General features: G+C 33.6%; 1 protein-coding gene across 1 annotated transcript in view; it reads right to left on the reverse strand.

The window, feature by feature from the left end:
- Nucleotides 1-14,489, reverse strand: part of LOC106478564 (growth arrest-specific protein 2-like) — a 33,419-nt gene extending 18,930 nt beyond the window's left edge. Inside the window, exons 1-2 of the mRNA XM_022382183.1 lie at nt 14,361-14,489; nt 353-534 (exon numbers count right to left, since the gene is read on the reverse strand). Of these exons, the coding sequence (XP_022237891.1) occupies nt 353-464 (112 nt within the window). The 5' untranslated portion in view covers nt 465-534; nt 14,361-14,489. The remainder of the gene's footprint in view (nt 1-352; nt 535-14,360) is intronic.
- Nucleotides 14,490-26,166: the final 11,677 nt, after the last annotated feature.

Consider the following 26,166-nt stretch of genomic DNA (forward strand, 5'->3'; position numbering starts at 1 on the left):
AGATAAAACTTTTGATGATTGCTTACTTCGCTAGCGAAAAAAAAAAAACAATGTTGTTTTTCTTGAAATAAAAACATACTAGATTATTGTAATGTTGGACAACAAAACTCATGCCAATTTGAGAACTACGGTTTCAAAAGATATAAGTGGTATTAGCTAAGTTAATGACATTTGTCACCCAATAAAGCTTTAGACAGAGAAGAATAAAAACCGTAAATGTCTTATAAATTTACTGCGTCAGAGTGTTGGAAGCTGTCAAAAGTTCCAGGTACATCTAACACTCAGATTTTTACACTTTCCAGCTCAGAATAGTAAAACTAATTAGTAAATGAGAAAGTAAAGTATAACTTACTTAACGTTCTGTCAATCCATTCAGCCAAATCCTCTTTCAAGGGAATTAAATTTTCCTCCTGTCTTCGGGCTATTTGTAGTTGGACATCATCCCATATTAGCTGTTTCGACATGTTCCTATTCCTGCCATCTACATTGACCGCTAGAGTCTACTTATTTTTCTTCTGCAGATCATCTGCGATACTAAAGTTAAAAGCAATTAAAACTATTAGAAAAAAGCACACCTTCCGGTATAAATGGTGCAAACTAACTGAAGCAAATAAATCTGGGACTACTCTGCATCAGTTTCTACCTCTTCAGAAAATTTAAACACCAACAATAATTGAAACGCAACTGAGAATCTATGTTTGTTTGTTTTTGTTGTTGTTTTACTAACTGACGAGTAGTGAGTTAAAAAATCTATGATAGAACAAACCTTTGCTATTAGACTAATGTAAAAATATAAGTACATTGTTAGAAAAAAACAACTGTATAGCTATATAGTTTATCAATGAAATTAGCATCAAGTTATTAAACGTGTATTTTAATAAACAAGAACATTTCAGAGCCCAGTCGTGTTTGAAAAGTTTTCTCTTTTGAATAAGGGAACACTTCAAACTAATTTTTATGTAATTTTATCATATTTTAGTTTTCACTGTAACTCTAGTTTTAAATATTTTGATTTGAAAAAAAGATGAAATTAGGGGTGTAATATGTAAAGTTATGGTAACCGTAACCCATTTTTTATTATACAAAAATATTTGTTTTTGTTTTCCTTTTCTGTTACAAACTTATTGTACGTTTTTAATGAATTAATGCTTACACTTACGTTTAAAACACGTTTACCCCCCTCCCCCCACATACACACACCAGTGGTACAGCGGTATTTCTGCGGACTTACAACGCTACAAACCGGCTTTCGATACCCGTGGTGGCCAGAGCAAAGGTAGCTCATTGTGCAGCTTTGTGCTTAACTATAAACAAACAAACCTATTTAGAAATAACGGTTTAAGTTTTATTAAATATTTTAAAATTCTTCCATAAAAATGATTCAAAATTCTAACTAAATCAATGATTGCCCACATACGATAGCGATTGTATTAGTATAAATGGTAAAATTACTTCTGAGTAGTTTAAATATATTATCTTCGTATTTCAATGAAAATATTAGGTTATTTAACAGAATTTTGATTATTTGTGTTTCAGAGATTCTAGACAAATCGAAAGATCAGCAAGAATATACTGCATCCCTGCATTACTTCAGTTTTATTTTTATCTGACTTAGATGTCCCTAGAAATTGTAATTACTATATTCCTGCATTACTACAGTTTTATTTTGATCTCACTTGGATGTGCCTAGAAATTGTAATTACTATATTCCTGCATTACTACAGTTTTATTTTGATCTCACTTGGATGTCCCTAGAAATTGTAATTACTATATTCTGCATTATTTCAGTTTTATTTCGATCTCACTTGGATGTCCCTAGAAATTGTAATTACTACATTTCTGCATTACTTCAGTTTTATTTCGATCTCACTTGGATGTCCCTAGAAATTGTAATTACTACATTTCTGCATTACTTCAGCTTGATTTCGATCTGATTTGTATGTCCCTAGGAATTGTAATTTGAGCATCTTATAACAGAAAACAACTATCATCATCTATGATTGAAATATTTTAAATTATTTGTATTTTGCAAAGCTGTATAGAAACTTTATTTGCTCAGTGTACATAACTATGACTTATAAGTGCTCATGAGATAGCCATACTTGAGCCAAAAAACAAAGAATAATTTGTAATCCAATTTGTTAAAAGAATCTGAGAATATAAGGCTTTAATTATATGAAAAGTATCAAATAGTTATTTAAATGAGTAAAACTGCTTGCTTCCGTGGCACACGACTTCGACATTTCAAAGTGTATGTTGTGTGATGAATAAATTAAATGAAATACTCTGTTTCGGACTCGATTGTATCTTTTAATCACTTATTATTTTAATGATACCAAATGATGTAAAGCAAAGTTGCCTTCAAATACACTGAATTTGCCCTTCTTTTACTCTCTCTCTCTCTCTTTTTAATATGCACATTAGGTTGGTTGAGCAGGGATAAGAATATTTATATGAAACTCGTTAAATTTTTCAAGATGATTAGCTCATAAATAAACATTAACTGTATTAATAAATTCAGTCTAATATCCTAGGACTCTATACTTCAACAGAAAGTATACCCGATTATTATCGACTGTGAGTAACTTAGCATTATGCCTTTGCTATAGAACTCACAGTAGTGAATATAAAAAAAAACGGGTGAAATGCCGGTTGTTCGCGAAAACAACGGCTTCAAGAAATTCCAACACAACCACGAACGTTTGTGTTTGTCCAAACGAATGGTACATTCCATGAAATCATAAATTTGGACGTCAACAAGCTACCTGATAACATATATTCTATAGATATAATGATAGCTCTAGTTTTGACTGCTTTGCTTCATGAATTATTCATCTCTTCTTGTAGAGCCTAATACTATGTATAACTCTTGTACACATGTTACTAATAAATCATTCATAAGATTTCGCTACTACGTGGCATGCAGAGGAATTTCCCTGAAGCTTACAGTCACAATGAACTTCTGTTAGTAATATTAGAAATGCTCCTGCCATATATGTTTTACAATAAATTGCTGTTGAGAATCCGGTTCGATATTGTTTTTATAAAAATTATATTACTGAAACAAGGCTTAACGAAACAAGCAAAAAATTACAAAACGTTTCACGCATCCAAAATTATAGAGACTTTTGTAATTTATAGCTCAACGCTCTGAAGTTTATATGCAGAGTTGTTGCTCTTTTTTTCACTACATGTATACCTTGGGTAGTTGACTAGTAATTGCCTCAATAATTTTAAAGCAATGTGCCAGAATATAAAGCAACACCCACCTACTTGAAGGTGTACGAAATGTTAGTAGAGCGTTTAGGAGAAATTCATCTGCCGGTACAGATATTTATTGTAACCGGCAGATGGGTTGAGTACGTTCTATTAAAAATATTTTGAATGTGCAAACCAGCAAGTTAGGAGAACCACAGCCGTTGTAAAATTCCGATATAACTGTATGTATCACAACTATATGTTGACATTGTTTGCGTTATGTAAGTAGTGTGATGCCACCGAAATATAATCGCGCTTGGGAATGGTACGTGGTATCCCTTTCCAACACAAAATATTCATTCACTCTCACTCAGGTCACAAAGATGTGTTTAGATCGGGGAATTATAATTTTCAAGAACGGAGATATCCATTGTACTTAATGGCATTAGAAAACGAAAAAAAATGGATCAACTTGAGCCACCAGGACCATCTAGAAAGAGACCTGCCACAAGTCGTACCTATCCATGAAAAGCAAAATGCGACGTCTTGTAACAGGTGAGAATACACAAAGGAAAACGTCAGAGGTAAAAGTCGTACATTTGCCCCTGGCAACAGTGCGCAGTATAATCAAAAATGACCTCAGCCTCGAAAAGCGGCATAGTTCATGTGTATACAAGTTGCTTCCACAGCATATCCGTTAAACTGTCGCATGCTTCAAGCAGCTGGAGAATGAAACAGCTATTGATGCTATTTTATATGAAGACATACTAGTCAAGTGGCCAGACGCAGTGTGCCAGAATATAAAGACCACCTACTTGAAGTTATACAAAATGTTAGTGATAGTCCATCCAACTTTTCGTTGGTAAAGAGTAGTTCAAGAGTTGACGGTAGGTAGTGTTGACTTGCTGCCTTCCCTCTAGTCTATAACTTCTAAATTAGGGACAGCTAGCTCAAATAGCCCTCGTGTCGCTTTGCGAAAAATTCAACAAACAAACAAATAATTTTCAGTTCATTAAACAGCTTGTCTGTTGCATAATTTAGAAGAATAAATTAGTAGCACCACTACTACATATGTCTCAAATCCTATATAAATATAAGTTCACTGTGGTGAGTAACATATAACTATAAGCACCACGCATACAATATGATAACATTTTTATCGATCAGCATAATCGTTTCTTGATAAAACAACTAACATGTTATGCCTATGGTATTACCAAATAAGGGCGTGGATTTTTAAGTTAATGTTAATGCCCATTTCAAAAATTATGTTTTATTTTATTCAATGTTATTTTTGGAGTAAACTTATAACAAAACTATGGAAACAGATTTCTTTTAAACTGCATAAACATTTAAGTATTTTCTACTTATTACTCCATTTTCAGATATTAGATACTGTAAATCATTTTATATGGTGAGGTCGAAACTAATTAGCAAAAATTAAATTTCTAATGTGAATTTGTAGTTTGAAAAATACTAGCTTACAAAATCAACATGCTAGTTAAATATGTGGTTACTTTTTGTTGTTTTACATCAAGCACCACTGTTTAAGCCATCATATCAGATTTTCTCTACCTTTTTTTTTTAAGTGAGTTCGAAAGGCAGAAATTGTATCTGTAAATAAGTTTACAGGATTGATTACGAAAAAGGTGTTTATCAAATATAGTCTCTAGACTAATTAACCATCGCAAGAATCTATAAAGTGAAAAGGCTCGCCAGGTGGTTAGGGAACTCGACTTGCAATCTGCGGGTCGCGGGTTCGAATCCTCGTCACACCAAACATGCTCGCCCTTTCAGCCGTGGGGGCGTTAAAATGTGGTGGGAATCCCACTATTAGTTGGTAAAAGAGTTGCCCAAGAGTTGGCGGTGGGTGGTGATGACTAGCTGCCTTCCCTCTAGTCTTACACTGCTAAATTAAACAGCTTGTCTGTTGCATAATTTACAAGAATAAATTAGTAGCACTACTAGCGCAGATACCCCTCGTGTAGCTTTGCACAAAATTCAAAACAAGCAAACAATAAAGCGAAAGATTACGTACTGTATCTACTAAGTTCCCCCCCCCCCCCAGTGACTCAGCAGTAAGGTTATGACTTACAATTCTAAAACAAAGCGCAGATAGCTTATTATGCAGTTTTGCACTAAAACAAACAAGTATTTACTAAACATTTCTTAGCTCATTACAGAACATTTTAAACATTTTCATCGTTTCCTCAAACACATCTACTAAATGTTAAGATGTAAATTTGTGTTACTGCATGTTATCCAGGTTAAAATCACTAGATATCACAATTTATATATATTATATATTCGCATTTTTCTATGACAGTTGACCGCAAGTAAAAATTAGTTTAATGATAAATTAATGGCAATAAATATCTAAACGCCTAAGATTTAAAGTATTTTCATATTAAGATCTTCACATCTAACTCTATCTGGGCTATCTGTGCTGCGTCCACCCTATCGAAACCCGATTTCTAGCATTGTTAGTCCTTAGACTTACCTTTGAGCCACTGAGTGATGGAAGTACTGTATATTTGTGTTATGAGTAGCATGCTCGTCAAGTGAATCCTTAAGTTTTATAGGTTCTAACTATCAACATCTTCTTATCAAAGTGAATAACCTTCATAGATTAGATATATCAATAGGTACTGATGTTTGCTGACATTTTTAAACTAGGCTTCAGCTCGATTATACTTTAGCTCAAGCTTGACCAGTACAGAAGACGTTTAAGTCACTAAATCTATTAAACGTATACTAAAAGTAAAGTAATAATCGTGTACTTTTCTGTAAATAAAGTGTTAACATAAAGGTAGTAATAATAAACAAATAAACCATTAAAAAATTCTTTTCTAAACACTTTTAAAATTGTAAAAATTGTGATAACTTTAAACATAAAAGACTGAAAAACTCACAAAATTAAATCTTTACTGAATCATTTCAATAAACTGATATAATATGATATTTCCAAACTTTATCAACTTTTATGAAAAACATAGATATCACATTTAAATATTCTATTTTATTTTTTGAAATAATTTGACATAAGTGGAACAGATACTTTTGAAATTATGAGCGATTGTTATTACCGGAAAATATTTGAAAACTTTTCGTAAACATGCTCGCAGAAGTATATGAAAAATATTTATAAAATGCTGTAATAGAAAAACCAAGATTTTACTCTTGAAATTTAAGACTGAGAGAGAAAGAAATTTCTTGTTGTTTCAAACTTAATTCATTAATTTAATAAAGGTTTAAATAAGTAAAATAATCATTAGCTCAAATTTTGTTCTCTTGCTCACTAAACTGTCACAATAATAACCAAAACTATGTAAGTAATTGAAGAGTGTCAAACGATGCAACAATTTACGATCTTGACAAGATAGAAGACATGTTACGACGATGTATTTCTATCCTGCGCATGAGTTATGACAACATATTGCAAATCTTTCTATAGTGCCTGCTTTATCGATTAGCTTGATCGATGAAGCAGGCTTAGTAAGCTTTACATTATCCCCACAAAAGCTCCGTAAAAATCGCTCAACTTCCACCGAGTAGAGCGCTGTTGACTTGTTTGATGATCAGAAAAGAGATGTTATTGATCACGAGAGTAAAACAACGTACTATATGCCACTAAATTTGTAATGTACGCTATACACTCATTGCAATTACAAACAAAAAATGTGATATTTATTAAGAGATCGTACGAAAGATGATCTGGGTTCCATTCTTCTCTTACTTACTTCCTTCATTCATTGTCGACCGTCCTTAGAATAACGGAAGTGATTACACACTATTGCCTGATATCGTAGTTTACGCTATAACGAGCTTCTGCGAAAAGACGTTAGTCATTCTTAAACGATACATCTTGACTAACTCTCCATGGACCTCCCACAGTGTCAGGAAGTCATCTTCCAAAACTATGTTTAAGCTGAACAAAGGTACAAAAAATCCGTTGAAATTGCATAAGGAAACTTGTTAGGTTTGTGATTGAATGGTATTGCTGTGATTTCTGTTTCTATGGTCACCTTTCTCATGTAAACAGGCACTGATTTCACTGACAAGTGACGAATTTAAGAACATAGTGGGCCTCACCTTTCTTGTCGAAATTCGCAATTTCGGTTCGTTTGTTTGTTGTTAGACCCAAAGTGACACAATGAGCTATCTGTGCTTTGCCCACCATGCGTATCGGAACCCGATTTGTTTTTGTTTGTTTTTTTGGGGGGGCAGATATTGAAAGTAAAAAATGCTTTATCTTATATAGCTTGCCTGCTGAAGAATTCAAACTAAGTCACTAGATTTATTCCTACAATTTTTCAAAGACCTATATGAATATAAATCACTTGTGGTAAGTAAAGGAGAAACCAAACACAATTCAATAGAATTACAGATATTCCACTTCAAAATGCCAGATCTTATCTTTCAACTTGCCTTTCTCCAGGGATGGTGATGAAGAGCCAGATCCCCATAACCGGTTTAAATCAGGAGTAATTCTAAGAATAGATTGGGTTTTGTAATTTTTCTTAAAAAATCAAAATTTTGGCGTTAACGGGAAAATAATCTCATATACAGCTTATCCGTGGAAGAATCAGAAAAATAAATAAATTAGTAGCACAATGCTACTTACATAGACCTGGACTACTTGTGGTAAGTAAAAAACAACGCGAACAGCACTGGAAGTATATTATCTTTACCTTTGACGTAAAGGGAGAAAAATTGAAAGAAAATATGAGCAATATCGCCTCACTTCTATAAAACTAGGTTCAAAAGTTTTGTTTAACAGAATTTTCATGAAGATATCTCAATTCGTTTGTCCAGAGCAAGTGTAATTGATTAGTTTTCATAGAAGAAAACATGCATGTCCATCCATTGCGTCTCTACTGAGATTGGGGGTTTAATGAAATCATTTTAAAGTTAACATATTTAAGGATCTGTGTTAAACTAAGACATTCATAATTTTTTTCAGCTATTTTAGAAGGTGAGCACTAGTTATACATAAAATGTGTATAAGTCGTATTTTAAGAAAATTAAGCCTAAGTTAATAACAATTTTATTATCAATATATAGAAAAAAACAAAGTGTGAGATCACAATGCTTTGGTTAGTGGCCTGCCCGCAGTAGTCTTGGGGGACAAGACAAAATTTCTTTGTTTAGTGCGCATTAATATTATTGTAATTTTGCATGAAATAAGAATTTGAATTAACTCGGATTTGCTGTAAATACGTTTATATACAATAGGTGTTTATAAACTATAAGAAGTTTAATGTTAAAGTTTATAAGCATTATATTAAAAAAACGACTTTAAGTACATGAATTACTCCACAAAGTTATTGCGGGAACCCACCTGTCAGGCATGTTTTTAAACAAATATTTTTGTCTGAAGGATAGTACTACTTGTGGTATAAATCTTTTTTCACACTAGTAGACCTTTAGGTTTTGTTAATGAACTCCGTGTAATACAAATTATATAATAACCTGAAAACTTTTATGGTAATAAAAAATTACCTTTTCAACCTTATTAACAATAATCAAGCAAATAATAATGCAACTTAAAAAGTTAAAATAAGCAGTTCATTACATTGTATAACCTAAGCGTCTCTAATCTTAATTAAGACTAAACAACAAACAACTGATATTCAACTTTACTTGAACTTAATACTTAACTCTATTTCTCATATTTCCTAACAGTTCAAACAGTACTAATATAGACTATTAAAATGTGACTTTCGCTCTTAAATTCATATTTTTTGCAAAAAAAAAGGAGAAAGAAACAAGGATACTCTGTTATTTACCAATCAGCATATCATAGATCGAATGTCATAGCTAGAATATCATAGCTAGAATATCATAGCTCGAATGTCATAGCTAGAATGTCATAGCTAGAATATCATAGCTCGAATGTCATAGCTCGAATGTCATAGCTAGAATATCATAGCTAGAATGTCATAGCTAGAATATCATAGCTAGAATGTCATAGCTAGAATGTCATAGCTAGAATGTCATAGCTCGAATGTCATAGCTAGAATGTCATAGCTAGAATATCATAGCTAGAATATCATAGCTCGAATGTCATAGCTAGAATGAATTAGTGGATCGTCATGAAAAAATAGTTTACAGACTGAAAATATGCGGATTGGCTGTAAAACAAAAATATATTTTCCTTCAATCTATCATTAGATAAATGCTAAACCAGTAAAAAAATGGGATACGCCAGAAGTTAAAATATAAAATAATAGTTTTGGCTTAGTTTAGTTTCAATCTTTGACATAATGTGTTGTTTTTTCAGTTCAGTTATTTCCTTTTTCGTTATTTAGTTGCATGTTTGTGCTGTATTTACAATTATTTTAAATGAACTCATGCTGAAAACTGTACTGTAACCTGCTTCTCTCTTGAAACCTTAAGTTTTCAATTGGTAGATTCTACTGTCCACACTGCTAATAAAGGAACTGATGCTTCTAAAATATTCGCTATTTTAGAGAGAGCAAACTCTACAACTTGTTAGATACTAATATTCATTCTAATAATGGAGCAAAAAGTACAGACTATTATAATGTAGTTTAAAGTTCCTGAAACTTTATAAGATAATTCTATTATTTAATGTGATGTTATCCTCTCCTCGGTAGCTCTAGCCTAATAATTTTAAGTGAAGTTGTTCTCTCCTCAGTAACTCCAACTTAATGATTTTGTGAGATATACTTTTCTTAATAGCTCCAAACTAGCGATTTTCTGTGATGTTATACTTTTCTCAGTAGCTTCAACTTAATGATTTTGTTTGGTGATATACTCTCATCAGTAGTTCCAACTAAATGATTTTTTGAGATGATATACTTTCCTTAGTAGCTATAATCTACTAATTTTGTGTAATGTGATTCTCTCTTCAGTAGCTCCAACCTAATGACTTTGAACATGACACGACACGTTTACAGAAATTAATAATATAGAATGAATTTAAATCCGAAGACTTGCATATCAATCTTTTACTTGTTGGTAGCTCCGCTCGAGCAAGTAAATTTACCTAGCAATATCATTAACAAGGATATATTTGAAGGACATATCCTTTAGTAAAATTGTTTGCCAGAAGTCGTAACCAAATGACAGTTATTTTTAATTCCTACAGCCACCTTTGCATCTAAGCACGTGACCAGTCAAGCGAGTTCCTGATGCCTAATGAACGATAACGGGTCTACTCCTCAACCTTACCTCAATTCACAATTCATTGAACCTTCGCTCCCATCTTTTGCTCTCTAACCTTTGCAGTATTTGAGCACTTTAATTACACGACCTCTGGTGGTGAAAGGATGAAAGTACTCTCTAAATGTATCACGGCATATAAATGAGTTTGGTAGCAGGAGTAGATATAGGAGAGGGTGAAATAAAGCGGTAGTGCATTTTCGCTATTTCGCGAGGCCATTGAGCTTTTGTGTTTGGGGAGAGGGTTAATGCAGGTGGATAACACACGTGCTGATGAAGCATGAGCTCCGAGAAATTATTGCTTACGAAGACCCCTAAGTATCAAAGCAAGGATTGTTTCAGCTACCGGTTTCAGCACTGATTTATATGCATACTACTATCAACTTTAAAACTGTTTTCTTGCACTGCCTAACTACATTTACTTGCGTTTAATGACTTACTATCTTTCAAGCCCATTCTGGGGGCTAGACCTCTGCGAAGATAACTTATGAGAAGGGAAAATGACATTCAAAAATATCTTTAGCGACATTACCGAGCTATTCTAGGTTAAAGGTGGTCAATTTAATTTACTAAAGTTTTATACAAAGTTTCAGGACAAAGTACGTTTATCTTATTCGGTGAAAAGAACGAATTTCCGAATAACAAAACACACTCTTTCAATAACATTCACTATTTACTTGGTCAACTTACAGCAATCTACGAAGAATCGTTTATTTACAGTACACAGCTTGTCCTCTTTAAATTATTAAAGTGACGTTATCTATGTGGTTCTTGTCTTTCCACATGTGTACAAAATTCGTCCAATGAGTAAGCTGCCATAACTAGTGCACACTTTGAATGAGGAAGCCATAGTTCAACAGTAGAAGCCAAAATAAATCATAAACTTAGTATATCAGGCGACACAACACACTACATCTGGTGGAATCATCAGAGTTAATAGTATACATGTATATTCACATTTTTGGTTTAAGCCTACATCCTATAGAATTTGACTGATCTCTTCTAACATAGATTATGTATATTAGATAAATTCTTTCCCAGAGAAAAACAAAGAGTAACAATTGGTTATTGGGAAAACAGTTACTCGGCAGTGATATATGTGGTAGTGTGTCTGTTTGCTTGGTGGCGCTGATAAAAGTAATGTTTGTTTGCTTGTTTCAAAGACAGCTAATCAACAGTGCCTACCGCCAACTCTTGAGCTACTCCTGTTTGATCGAACAGTGAAATTTGACTGACGCTTTTATAAAGTATCCACGGCCTCAAAGTTCGGAACGAGTTTTTGCGGCAACAGGTTGTGAGCTCTGGATCCTCGGATTCACGGTCTGAGCACGCTAGCCACTAGGTCACCGAACAAGCTCGCCCTTTCAGCCGTGGAGACGTTATAATGTGACAGCCAATCCCAATATTCGTTGGTAAAAAGAGTAGCCCAGGAGTTGGCGGTGGGTGGTGATGACTATCTGCCTTCCCTCTAGACTTACACTGCTAAATTAGGGACGGCTAGCGCAGATAGCCCTCGTGTAGCTTTTTGCGAAATTCAAAACAAACAAACAAACAAACCACTAGATCATGCCTCACACTGAAAAAAAAAAAGCCAAACATGAAATAATATCAAAAATATGTTTTCTATGAATGTGTTTATAACTTTTTAGGAACATTCTAAACATACGTGAAAGTGCTTCTAATGTTTATGTTCCCAAACGTTTTGTGTTTGTATCGGAAAATTGCACAAAGCTGCACATGGACTGTCTCCTCTGGTCGTTCAAGTTTTGAACTCAAAGACAAGAAGGAAGGAATCGCCCACATCCAAGTCTTGTGTTATTCTGATACAATAGCGAAATTTGTCCGTAACACAGATCCAAAGTACGAAGCATGTTGTGCCAGCAACATGACGTGAACCATGGACCGTCAAATTCACAGTCCAGCGCGTTAGTAATTTGGCTACACCCGACCTACTCCTATACCAATATATATAATGTAAATTTATAGAAACACCGAATAAAGCTTACTGTTAGTAAAGAGCGATCGTGTTTTGAATGTTTGGACAAAAGACCGCAATTTTTTATGTTAATCAAATTTAAAGATTTAGTGACATATTTGGTGTTAACTTTACGACTTGTAAAATAGTTTGGAGAACATTTAACCCTCATTTTCTGAACAATTATCACAGTACATATTTGAAATAAGGAATCAGGCTGAAGTGATAGTAACTAGCTTTATATGTATATGTATATATTTATGATAAAAAGTTTGCAACTGTATATACATATTCAGCATAAAAATTAAAAGTAATTTTCAACATCATAGAAGTCCTCTCGTGGCTCAACGGTATTTCTGAGGACTTAGAACTCTAAAAATCAGGTTTCGATACAGCATAGATAGTGCAGCTTTGCGCTTAACAACAAACAAATCATCAAAGAAATCATGACCAATACCGAGTCTGCTGTATCCCGAGCGTCTGAAGAGTCCTGGTCTGAACGAAAGGCCTCGTCGGCAAAATCTTAGAAGTTTCTGCTTAAGCTTACAAACAACTTCATCATGAAGGACGAATGTCGTTATGAATTTATTTGAATTACACGGGGACTAGAATTAAAACCTTGTTCCTTAAATCTATAAATACATGCACGTGTCGAGAAGGCCTTTCTCTTACCTTGTTGCCCCCCAGTGGCACAGCGGTATGTCTGCGGACTTACAACGCTAGAAGCTGGGTTTCGATACCCGTGGTGGGCAGAGCACAGATAGCCCATTGTGTAGCTTTGTGCTTAACTTCAAACAAACAAAAACCTGCAAGTAACATTTTCAGTTCCGAACACAGTTGTGATTATGGAACATAAAGGTAGTAAGTAACAAATGGACAAGTAATGATAGTTTTCTGTACAGATTCAACTACAATTTCATGAAAAAGAGCTTTTGAAAAGTAAGCCTTCCATAGTGATAATATCGTTTCTTTGCTCTATGGGATAAAAACCATAATGTACGAACTACATTAACAATCTTAATGAACGCCATATTAGCACAATTATGCTATCTTTCCACAAGGCTAATAAAGCAGTTTGAAAACTCACCAGTCCGTGTACCGTAAATAAACATCGCTCTTGTTCTTAGTCTTAAAAATACATTGAAAGAAAACGAATGTATGAACATAAATGTCAAAATTAGAATTTCTTGGACTAACAGGGATCTATATTCCTCAGTTATTCGGCCGTTGCTTTTAATCTATCAGATCAGGAAAGCAGAAGCAACGACAAACGCAACATAAAAAATATAAGAAGAAATTACTGCTGTTCATATGTCAACCAAATTTAATAGTTGAAGATAAATGTTTCAAAGAGTAAATATAAGATTTAAAGCTATTTGTGCTACTACTTTTGTTTGAGAAATTAACTATTAGTTCATCTTGTAATCATAAATTATTTCTTTATTTTGTTTACTGTGGTTACTGCAGTTCTCCACGGTTAACCTCGGGAACACGTTGCTTATGTGTATGTGTGTAAAACACATTCAGTTAGACAAAATGTATTTGTTTTCTTTACTTTATCACACTTATTTTGCTGACCACATTTCGGAAGATTTGAAAGTTTGTTATTAATTGCAGTTTTCAAAAATAAACTCAATACCAAAAGAAAAAAAAAAAGTTATACTATTGGACTCGAAAAACTACTTGCTAACTGACACCTGGTGGAAAGTTTGCAAATCTGTCGGAAATACCTAATGGTATCTTAGATTCAATATTACATAAATATACTAACTATTACATAAATATACACTAAATTAGTGAGCTATATTTACGCACAAAACAAAATAAAAGTACATTTTTCGTCAACCAGTGAACTATTGGACATTTGAAGGAGAGAGACAGTCCAATCGATCGAGGGTGGAACATGTGGATGAAATGGCTAATAGTGTGTTGTACAGCAAGCGACGCTTTACTTTACTGACTAACGATAAACTACAGAAAATTTTTAAAAAAATCTTACCTTTTTCGTTGAACTCACAGTCTATCAGGTTGAAAGCGTAAAAGGTTGATTGCACTGTATAACACTGGGATTTAATTCCACAAAGTCCACTATTCCTCTACGTCTGACACTTTTACTACAACAACTCCCAAATTCATCCCCCGCCACCCCAGCAGCTGGCGAACGGCCATAATCGACAGAGCCCTCTCTAGGCGGCGTTCCTTTGCATTCTAGCCACCAAGCTATGGCGCTGCATGGTGAAGGGATTTTAATTACCACGACTGACAAACTTACGGTAACAATAACAAGCTGTTAAAAATCCTTTTCTCTCCGCAGTTTTGCAAGAACTTTAACCTTAATATGTTAAAAAGAGATAATTCTACAGATAACTCTTTCTTCACCTCTCTACATGGTTTTTATTATTGCTATCCGCACCAATCTGAAGAAGTCACTACAGAGTAACTCTAGAAATCAAAAATACGTTTTTGACTTATAATTTGAAGGAGTAAACCTATGTTATAAACAATAATCAAACTTATTTATTTTATCCTTTGAAATTACAGATTATTGTTATTTCACAATATAGTAGTTTTAAGTAAACTGAGACGAACACTTTATAGCACGTCATTTGCTAAGTGTTGCCAGTAATTAGCACGCGAATTAGATACATTAGATACAAAATATGTGTTGAAGAAATGTTGATAAACATGATAAAAATTGTTCTCTTAAACTTTTGAAAAAGTTTAATTTTGTATATAATAAATAAAAACGAATGTGCTTATTGTTTCCTCTGTTTTGTAGGGCAGATCGTAATCCAGTGGTTAGCTTGCCGGATTATGCATCTTCGAGTCCTACGTTCACGTTCCATCAACGCGAAAAAATCATGATTCGCACTTTGAGCATGCAGATGTTTCTTAATGGTGACGGTCAGGAAGACAGTAGTCCAAGAATTTCTAATGGGTACTGTTGACTGGCCTTCCCTCTATTCTAACAAACTGCTTTGTAGTCCAAATATAATGTTCAGTACGTGCTTTGTGTACAACATCTTAACTAAACACTTATGTACAAGGCGTGAAATTTCTAAATATATGGTTGTTTGTATATAATCCTGAATTTCCAGCAGTTAAGATTTAAGAGGGGCAATATTTTGCCCATAGGTTCCCTCAAACATTGCAAAATCTAAAGCCAGTTAAATCTAATCAAGTTTATCTGAATCGCATATATTCGCTTTAACTATATCAAAAACACAGTAATATACAATTCAAAAACAAAACTAAGTAATAGAAACTATTTAAAATAGAAGAATGCTCGAGATACATGTAGAAACTGTGTAATAATAAGATAGAGATGCAAAAGATAAACAAAATTCCTTACATACACAAACAAAAGATGTATATACAATAAAACATTAAAAACGTCAAATTAAAACCAAAATAAACTAACACAAAATTATGCTTTCACAACGAACATGAGACAAATTACATTTTATCTAATTTAAACCAACAATGACCTTTAGCGTGACAAAAATAATCTAAAGCATAAAACTAAACATACGAAATAATTCCACAAATAAAAATGTATGTAACTCGTAAAGTGAAAACATAATTTCAGATATACGTTTACGTTTAGTCAGACAGTGGGCATGTGCAGTGGCTAATATTGGAGTGATCACAATGGATGCAAATTGCAAGGCTTGTTGCAAAATGCTACTCACTAACAGGAACACAGACTGCCTTACCACTGCTCACATTTCAAATTGTACATCCTGTTCAGCTTCTCTTGCTCCGCTGTCTTGCTCCTTCCTTCCTACTTAATGACATTTCCCCATGTCCATATCCATAAAACAACCCGAACCTCGCTATGGCACTGCCATTCTTCCAAAGAGGCTAATGGAAAACTATCCGTAGTGAGGCGGCTGGGATTACGTCCTGGTAATGCTAAAGTTTAAGCACATTTTATACGAACGATATTCCACGACCAGTGCTGCACCCAGAGCTTCTTCTTTCGCCAACCTGATGACAATCATGAGTACAAACTATTTCGTAAAACCAAAATTTCGTTTGTGAAAAGTTTTTGCGAGGTGTGTAGGGTCAACCATAGACCACACCTCGCAAGAAACTTCTCTCACGTTCTCCTCTTATAACAAACAAATTAAAAAAACTTCTTTCACATTTTCCACTTATGACAAACAAATTATAGACACAAAAGTCCATTGGAGATTTGACTTGCTGTGATTCCAGTTTATTCATTCATTTCTTTCATGACAACAAACGTTGATTTTCGAGGTGTGGCTGGAAGCTCGTGACCTATTGACTTGTTATCTTTCATTAGCTTAAAACTCTTGTATGTTATCTTGATTGTAGAATCAGAAAACATGATCAGATTCACCGCAATAATTTTTTGAGTTAGAGGATTCTGTTTCATAATAATATTTTCTTACTTTGCGGATGAAGGCGTTGTGCTAGGTTGATTAAGAATATGATTTAAGAACTCATTGATTTCTAAGCGTTTAGGGGTGCAAAGTCGTGTCTTTTAGCTCTAAATCATTTAGTGATCTGGCTATACAAACATCCTTCCTCGGGTTGAGCTGTAAGAAGTACTTTGAACCATACGTTTCTCCTCGTGGAGGTCATAGTATGTAGAATGCCCGAGAATTCGTAGTGAACTAAATATATAGATGCTCAGTATGTGATTGTAGCGTCACGGCTTTACATCTGAGACTACGCCATTGTATTAGCATATGCAGCTTGTTGGTGTAAGTGTCGATTAGCCCTCTGTACACCGTTGTTTTCTAGGAACGGGATTTAGGTCTGGAATCAGGCTCAGAGATGTCATTTCTTGCTGCCACTCAGTGAGTCATTTACTAAACGGTATTAATAAGTTTGGGACCGGAAATTCAACTAGCTTATTTTTTAAACAGCGAAATAAATACTCAATATAATGTGACTTGAAGGCCTTTTCAATGTTAAAAGATGTTCTGATACATTGAGAACAACTTAAAACTTAACGTTATATAAGTACTTTTGTGTCACAACTGATTTTAATATGCGTGGAACAGGCGCATTGAACTGTACTAAATAACTTAGTTCAATGATGATAATACAATAAGTTGCAATGAAATATTGAAAGAAGTAAAGCTTCTCTTTAGTGTTTCCTTTTATTTTTATCGAAATAAAACACATAATGTGTCTCATTTTTATCATTATACTTAAGACTTAGAAGTCGTTCTAAGAACCTGGACTTTGTTTAGGTAAAAAGTGTGCCTTAAATAGACTTAGTAAGAAAAAATGTGTAAGATAAAGGAAAGGCTTAGCTGGAGAAATAAAAATCATTGCAAACATAGTATTTCAAATCGAAAGTGGTTACTTTCTTCGAACAAGAAATCTTTGTTTGGGAAAGAACCTACATCCATGCTTTTATTTTTATAATAGTGTTTGTTTGTAGTTAATCACAAAGCTACGCAACAGGCTATCTGTCCTCTGCCCATCACGGGCATCGAAACCCGGTTTCTAGCGTTGTAAGCCCGCAAACATTCCGCTGTGCCAATGGAGGGCATTTGCTGTACAAAATTACAAGTGCGTAATAAGCCAATAACCTTCAGTATTTGTTGAGGAAAACCAGACACAATACACATTACCAAATGCGAGAGACATTAATCAGGATTCAAATCTATCGCGAGACTACTGCAGCACTGATTTTATTATGGGTCCAATACACAGGTTCAGTACTTAAATTTTACGAAATTGTAAATTCAAATATGTTAAAAATAAAGTGAATGTTAAATCTCCTTGTAAAAAAAAGTTACCCGACTTCTTTTCCTGTTAGCTTATTCAACGGCAAGTATTGCTGACTGGGTGTCTTCACTTTGGTCAGTAGTACTAAATTATGGATAGCTATGTTGAATCCTATGACATTTTGAACTGGCCGTTTAGCACCTGCGTCGCCTAAAGTTGTGCCAGAGTTAAAAGTACAAAATTCCTATTCAACTAAATCTTTTTGAAAGTGTCTAATATATTTGCCGTTAAGAAATAGCTAGTTTATAATTAAACTAACAAGATTTAATATTTGTAATCCAAGAAACGTGAATTTGTAATGCAGTTTGACTCACCACCAACGAGGCAAAATCGCCATGAGTCGAAAATTTAAAACAAAAACAGTTATGATTTGTATAAAGACTTCGAAGACACGACCATGACAAACAAGATAGCAAATGGGTGTAAACAGTAAGTAAACCGACATTATCAAAACCGGAAAAAGAAACAACAGAAAACGCCCAGCAAAGAACTCACTTCAACCATGCTTAACTTTAATCTTCGAAAGTCAAGATCACGTAATAAACACAATTAATATTCCTTTATATGTAATTAATGTTATTTTCCAATGTATGATCATCACAAGGAGATCGTGAACCTTTGTTTTTACGATGTTCTGTGACCTAATTCTAAATAGGTCGCTACTTGGAATCAAACAATTTTTTCAACCTGAATGGTTTAGTGCCGTTGAATAAAACACATTACAACTCAGGAATAATCTTGTTTCATACTGAAAAAAAAGAGAGAAAATGTGTGCTCATTTCCATTCATAATAACATGTGAAAGTTGAGGAGAAGACAAAGCATACAGAAGACTAACTTACTTTTTTCATTATGTTTATTGTGTGAAGTAATTTATATTTGATACCCCATTTCGAAATAAGTGCATAAGATCAGTCTTATTATTCAAAACGAAAAACAGAGGCTTCCGGCATCTTCATCTCTGCATATATCTAGCACACCAAATCAATGTAAAAAGTAATCAAAAGTTAATTTAGTGTATTGGTCATATACTGATATGGACGTTTGTTTTGTTTGCTTGTTTGTTGTTAAGCCCAAAGTTACTCAATGAGCTATCTGTGCTGTGTCCACCCTAGGTATCGAAACCCAGTTTTTAGCGTCATAAGTCTTCTGACTTACCACAAAGCCACTGGGGACTCAGTATTTCTGATCATGAGTGACTGCTTAAGGGCAAGATTTCGCGTAGGGTACATCTAGAAACATCTTATATATTCTGAAAGATTTCACGTAGGGTACATCTAGAAACATCCTATGTATTCTGAAAGATTTCACGTAGGGTTTATCTAGGAACATTCTATATATATTCTGAAATATTTCACGTAGGGTACAGCTAGAAACATCCTATGTATTCTGAAAGATTTCACGTAGGGTTTATCTAGGAACATTCTATATATATTCTGAATTATTTCACGTAGGGTACAGCTAGGAACATCCTACATCTACTGAAAGATTTCACGTAGGGTACATCTAGGAACATCCTACATTCACTGAAAGATTTCACGTAGGGTACAGCTAGGAACATCCTACATCTACTGAAAGATTTCACATAGGGGACATCTAGGAACATCCTACATGCACTGAAAGATTTCACATAGGGTACATCTAGGAACATCCTATATATACTGAAAGATTTCACATAGTGTACATCCAGGAACATCCTATATATACTGAAATATTTCACGTAGGTTACAGCTAGAAACATCCTACATTCACTGAAATATTTCACGTAGGGTACAGCTAGGAACATCCTACATGTACTGAAATATTTCACGTAGGGTACAGCTAGGAACATCCTACATGTACTGAAAGATTTCACGTAGGGTACAGCTAGGAAAATCCTACATGTACTGAAAGATTTCACGTAGGGTACAGCTAGGAACATCCTACATGTACTGAAAGATTTCACGTAGGCTACAGCTAGGAACATCCTACATGTACAGAAATATTTCACGTAGGGTACAGCTAGGAACATCCTACATGTACTGAAAGATTTCACGTAGGGTGCTGCTAAGAACATCTTACGTGTACTGAGTGTTAAAAAAATTGCATGAATATATCTAAGTAAAGATCTATTAATTTTCTAAATTATGAAAGAGTTAAAATCATAGAAAAGTATGCTCATGTGCAATCGTTCAATACGCAAAACAAAGCTGAAAGTTTTATTGAAATAAACTAGATGCACTACCATAATAACACTTAAGAGATTTGGCATAAATCACAGCAGGATTTTTACCAAGGCATAAATTTAATAATGAATTTTCAGTGGTGGAACAAATTTTTATATAATCTGTTTCATGTTGACCGTTGTGTTGAAATAACTTATTTTTCCATAAGACGGTTGTATTAAAAGTAATTACATTACAAGTAGTCTCCAACTACACATCCCCCCCCCCCCGGTACAACGGTATGTTTGCAAACTTACAACGCTAGAAATCGCGTTTCGATACCCGTGATGGGCAGAGCACAGATAGCCCGTTGTGTAGCTTTTTTGCTTAATTACAAACCAACCAATCAACTACATACACTATAAGCCAGATTTGTTACGGAAAAATAAGATGACTTCAGTAGGTGGATAAAAAGAAATTGTTGGTGGGACAAGCGCCACCTACATACATAATATGTTATAGCCTGTTTTTGTTTTTTTTCCTGTTTGCCTAAACGTCTAACAAGGTACAGACAATATGAACTGAATTTTTTAGAAACTACCTGACTAAAGATATGTTATACACTACTAGAGCTAGAGTGTTACAGTCATATTGACTTTAAATATGTGAAACGAAGTTGGAAGTTTTTATTAAAGTAAACTAGATATACTACCAAATATTGAAACTTAAATTCCATAATTAGATACTAACGTTGTGAATATAGTATAACTATTTAGAATGTGAAAATTACTAGTATTAAACACTGAACTGTTTACAGTTGACAAATTAGTAGTTCTGAATATTACATTACTCTTAGAATGTAAATTTTACTAGTGTTGTAAAGCATGATGTAAGAATAACTAGCTATTAACATCATACTTCTCAAAGAGTAAAATATACTTACTATAACAACAATATTATTCAGGAAGTAACTATTATGACTTATAAACATTACATTACAGCAGTTTTCAAAGTGTGGTCCGACGATCAGTGGTGGTCCAAGAGGGTCCTCCAAGTGATTCGCAAACTGGTCCAAAATGCAATTCACTGACGCGCGAAGCCATTGCCGAGGTCACACGAGAGGATTGAACATGTGAGGTAGGACCAGTAGATAGTTCGCGGGGTCTTTTGTACCACGGAAATAGAAATGGTCTGCAGTCGAAAAAGTTTGAGAACTACTGTACTAGAGGATGTAAAGATTAGTTGTTGAAAACTCTGTGCTGCTCAGGATATAAAGACTACTGAACAATGCACTATTCAGACTGTAAAAGTTACTAGTTTTAAAGATTCTATACTCAAGATGCAAATGTTATTTTTTTTAAAAGCACCGCATTTATAAGGGTGTAAAGGTTAATTGTTCTTAAGACTGTACTAGTCATAAGGTAAAGATTACTAGATCTAAACCGTTCTGGCAAGGCCCAATGGTTGGTGTACGCAAATACGCGTTTGGAACTTTGGAGCTGCGATTGTGATAACTAAAACAGTGATGATTCTGGTAGACAAGAGTAACTAACCTTCCCTCTAATAAATCAGTTCGAAATTATGGAAGCTATATAGTTGCTCCTTAGGAAGCTTTGCCCAAAAATTCTAAACAATAAAACGAGGTCTAAATATATACTATTCAGAATGTAAAAGTTAGCTGTTCTAAACACAGTAATATTCAGTAATAAATGGTTATTAAATCAAAAACAAGAATAAATCCTCTAAAGCCGTGACACTTTAAATTCTTTTAGGCAGGATTATAGTAAATTAATCTATGAGATCTTTTTAGCCGCTGATGAGCGGCGCAAAGAAAAGCTCCGAGTTTGTTTTTTTTTCATGTACAAACTTGTAGCTTATAGCTCCGTCATCTCGGGACTGATTTAAGCTCTAATTACAGTTTTCGTCTCAGGAGGTCAAACCCTTTCAATTGGTGTATTTGATCACGCCGAAGGTCTCATTTCCATGGGATATTTTTTTTTTGTGTGCCAGCAATACCGAGCGTGGGGCTCGTGTATACTTGATTCGATTTTATTACTCATCAGGATCTCTATTAGCCTACCCTCAAATCGAAATTCTTTTAGGTAGGATTAGAGTAAATTAATCTATAAGACCTTGGGCGTGATCAAATACATCAATCGACTGGGTTTGACCTCCTAAGTTCAAAACTGTAACTAGATCTCAAATCGGTCAAGAGATGACGGAGCTATGAGTTAAAAAAATGTACTTGAAAAAACACAGAAACATTCTATGAGCCGCTATGCCACGTCTAAAAAAAAGGTGTAGAAATAATAAATACTGAAAATATTCTTTTAGGGAATTTGAATTTTTAAAAGCTTCAAAAAAATATTCCAGATGATAAAAAATTTGTCTTAAAATACGTCATTTGGATAAAGATTGTGATTAGTTTTGTTTCTTTTTATATAAGGAAAGTTATTATAAATTAGTTTATATAAAGAAGCTAATCTATCTTGTGAGTGTTATATTTAAGATAATATTTGATGTAGAAAATGAGAGTTGTTGAAGAACAAAGATTTTGCATTCTTAAGAAATACAAAATATTAAAACTTTCACGTTCATTTGTAAAAAGAAGAAAAGGAAAAAAGCCTGACGAACAGTTAATTTCTTTGTGCCGAAATATCAGATAAAAAAGACTTTAAATAGACTTAATTCACCTGCTAAGATTTTAAGAGGGATTAGAGCCTTTTATCTAATATATATATATCAAAATTCTCACGATTATCTTTCTCAACATGATTTGCTCGTTTCTTCCTATAGAAGATTACTTGCCTAACTGACTTTGGCAAAACTTGTGACACAAAATATGGTGAATTAAAGAGCCCTAAAACACTATATGTTCATTTTAAGACGTGTACACATGCTTGGAGATTAGTAGCTGAAATTGTATCTTTTTAAAGAAGGTAAGAAGAACTTATAAAAGCTGCTCACGGTGAGTGTTATTCATACCAGCTAAGTAGAGGCCATGAAGAGAAATAAAATTCTAGACTTGCGAATTTGGAAGCTGATTAAACTATCAAATGCCAATTCAAAACTCTGTCTATAGTTTGTTTAGCTATGGAACTCGTCGAGTTATTCTACTAATATCTTCTAGACGACACAAACTTTTCTTGAAACGTAGTTATATATGAAAAAATTAGACGTTCTTGAATATGTAATCTAGTTCAAAATGAAAAACGGGAAGGAAATTTGATTATGGTTTTCTTTCGTTTCCAGAATAATTTGGATTCAGTAACATATTCGAACACTGGACATAATTTACTAAATGTTGATTTTTTTTTACGTTTTCTATGGCCTATTTCATTATTCAATGCTCTAGACTAGCTGTCTAAACTAACGGTATACTTGTATCTTATTAAACCTATATAATGTATTTTTTATTACCTGAATACCTGAAAAATTCTTACGCTGCTTGAACAGCGTTGAAACTAAAACCTAACCTAATAAATATCATCCCTTTGTTTTAAACTCTAATATTTCACAACAATGATATTTCTAACTTTTTCATCTAGTTGTCACTGAAAAAAACAATGCCAATTGTTTATGAACTCCGATTTTTTATGGATTAAACAAAAAATTATTATCTTATGGGCTTCCTGATGAGTTAGAGATGAGTTTACGGAGTTACAACTCTAAAATCTGGGGTTCGATTCCCCCGGTGTACAGTGAACATATTGCCCCTCGTGTAACTTTGCGCTAAACAAACAAACATAAATTTACAGTTTCTTAAAAGCAAGAAGGCAGTGAAAATTAAAACTAGGATTGGCAAAGAACTTACTTTACATAATACCTGCTTTATCTGCAACCAGAAACTTAATAAACTTTATTTGAGCTGCTTTATATAATGTGTAAAAGGTCTTTCGAAAATGGTTGAGCAAGAGCTTTTATATTTCCTATCTGGAGCAAGGACGCTGATGAACACGGTAATGATTATAATTATGTCAGGCTTTAGACGACAAATCTCATACCTTTCAGTAAACAGTTAAGTAAGCACATTTCATTTCAACACCAACTTTTCCTTGTTTTCCTTTTGTTAAAAAATATTAGAGCAACAACTGACTCAATGCATGAGTTCTTGTTTTCCAACTACTATTAGTTTGCTCTAAAACAAGGTTTTGTATGTTAACTTTGTGTTATCCAAGATCTTTGCACTTATACTGCAGAACAACAGTTTTAATTGTAGTTATGTCCAGGTCTTTGGCGTGCTACCTGATAAGAAATCCCAATATTTTACTCTATTTATGACTGCTGCAAAATATTACTTAAAATGATGAACACTCTTGCTCAATTATCTTATTAGTTTCTCATCCCATATTTGCAATAATGTTCTTTACCGACATAAAATTAATGTTTTTCGAGATATAAGACATTGAAAATATTGGCCTTAAGTCTTTAATTTTTCAGCAAAATATGTAACGTAAATGGAATGGAAACTTCTCGCTACAGATATATTTATATACTTCTTTTGGAATTTACATAACATTGCTTCCTTGAAAAACAAACTAGAACTTTCCACTTTCGCGTCATACGTACTTTGGAGGGCATAAACCAACTGGACTTTCCACTTTCACATCATACGTACTTTGGAGGGCATAAACCAACTGGACTTTCCACTTTCACATCATACGTACTTTGGAGGGCATAAACCAACTGGACTTTCCACTTTCACATCATACGTACTTTGGAGGGTATAAACCAACAGCACTTTCCACCGTCTTAAGCGAGTTTTATATCATTAATTGTTTTTCGAATGAGGCAAATATTCAATTGTCAAGGAAAATTAAAAATATTCACTAACATATTCATTTTGAATTCTAAATAAAACCTTTGTAATGCGTAACAAAAACATCTTAAACCACAATGTTTGGTGGCAAGTATTTTGAGTTTCTTGCTTATTTAAAAATTTTCTAGTCGTTTTTTTTTCTTCACATTTTCCTTTTTTATTATTTTAATATTTGCTGTCCAGTTGTTTCTAGTGTATGTTTTTGTTTTTTTCGTATTGTCACGTATAATATTGGAACATTTTTTCTAATAAGTATAATGCTAACTTTAAACTTCAGACTAACAAATCTTATTTTTTTATGTTTCTGCCTCTTTTAACTGCTTCGTTCTTCAGATAAAGCTATGATCATCTACATATTTGTCAAGTTGCAAACTTTACAATGCCCCTCCTTTATATGTTAATTTTATAACTTATCCTTCTCGATACTGAAAGTTTTCAATTATAAATTACCTTTTATTTGTATATTTAGTTTTATATGATCAGCTACACAATATTCTTGGTTGAAAAAGTGCATAGAATCAATTTAAAAAAGTTCGATGAACTGAATTTTAAGACATGTGACACACAAGTAATATTGAAGACATGTGACACAGATAATATTGAAGAAACGTGACACACAGATAATATTGTGTATCAGAAATTGATTGATGAACAATTGTTCTGTAGTAAATATACAGAAAAAAAGCTTAGTGCAAGGACTTAAATTTTGTGCATAATTATAACGACAAGAAAATTCAGTGAGGAAACAATGATTGCGATCAGTGATGATGTAGGAAGTATTTGTGTTAATAAACTTAGTACATGACAAGGAAATCTTCTAATACTTTCACACTGTGCAAATAAAGAAAAACAGAAAATTCAGTGAGTAAACAATGATTGTGATCAGTGATGATGAAGGAAGTATTTGTGTTAATAAACTTAATACATGACAAGGAAATCTTCTAATACTTTCACATTGTGCAAATAAAGAAAAACAGAAGATTATTTTAAAATATACATTCAAAAGAGATAAAAAAAAATACTATAGAATAAAGGAAACGTAAATATAATCATTTCATGACAGTCGCAACT

This window comes from Limulus polyphemus, unplaced genomic scaffold, assembly GCF_000517525.1.
Source record: "Limulus polyphemus unplaced genomic scaffold, Limulus_polyphemus-2.1.2 Scaffold225, whole genome shotgun sequence".
NCBI lineage: Eukaryota > Metazoa > Arthropoda > Merostomata > Xiphosura > Limulidae > Limulus > Limulus polyphemus.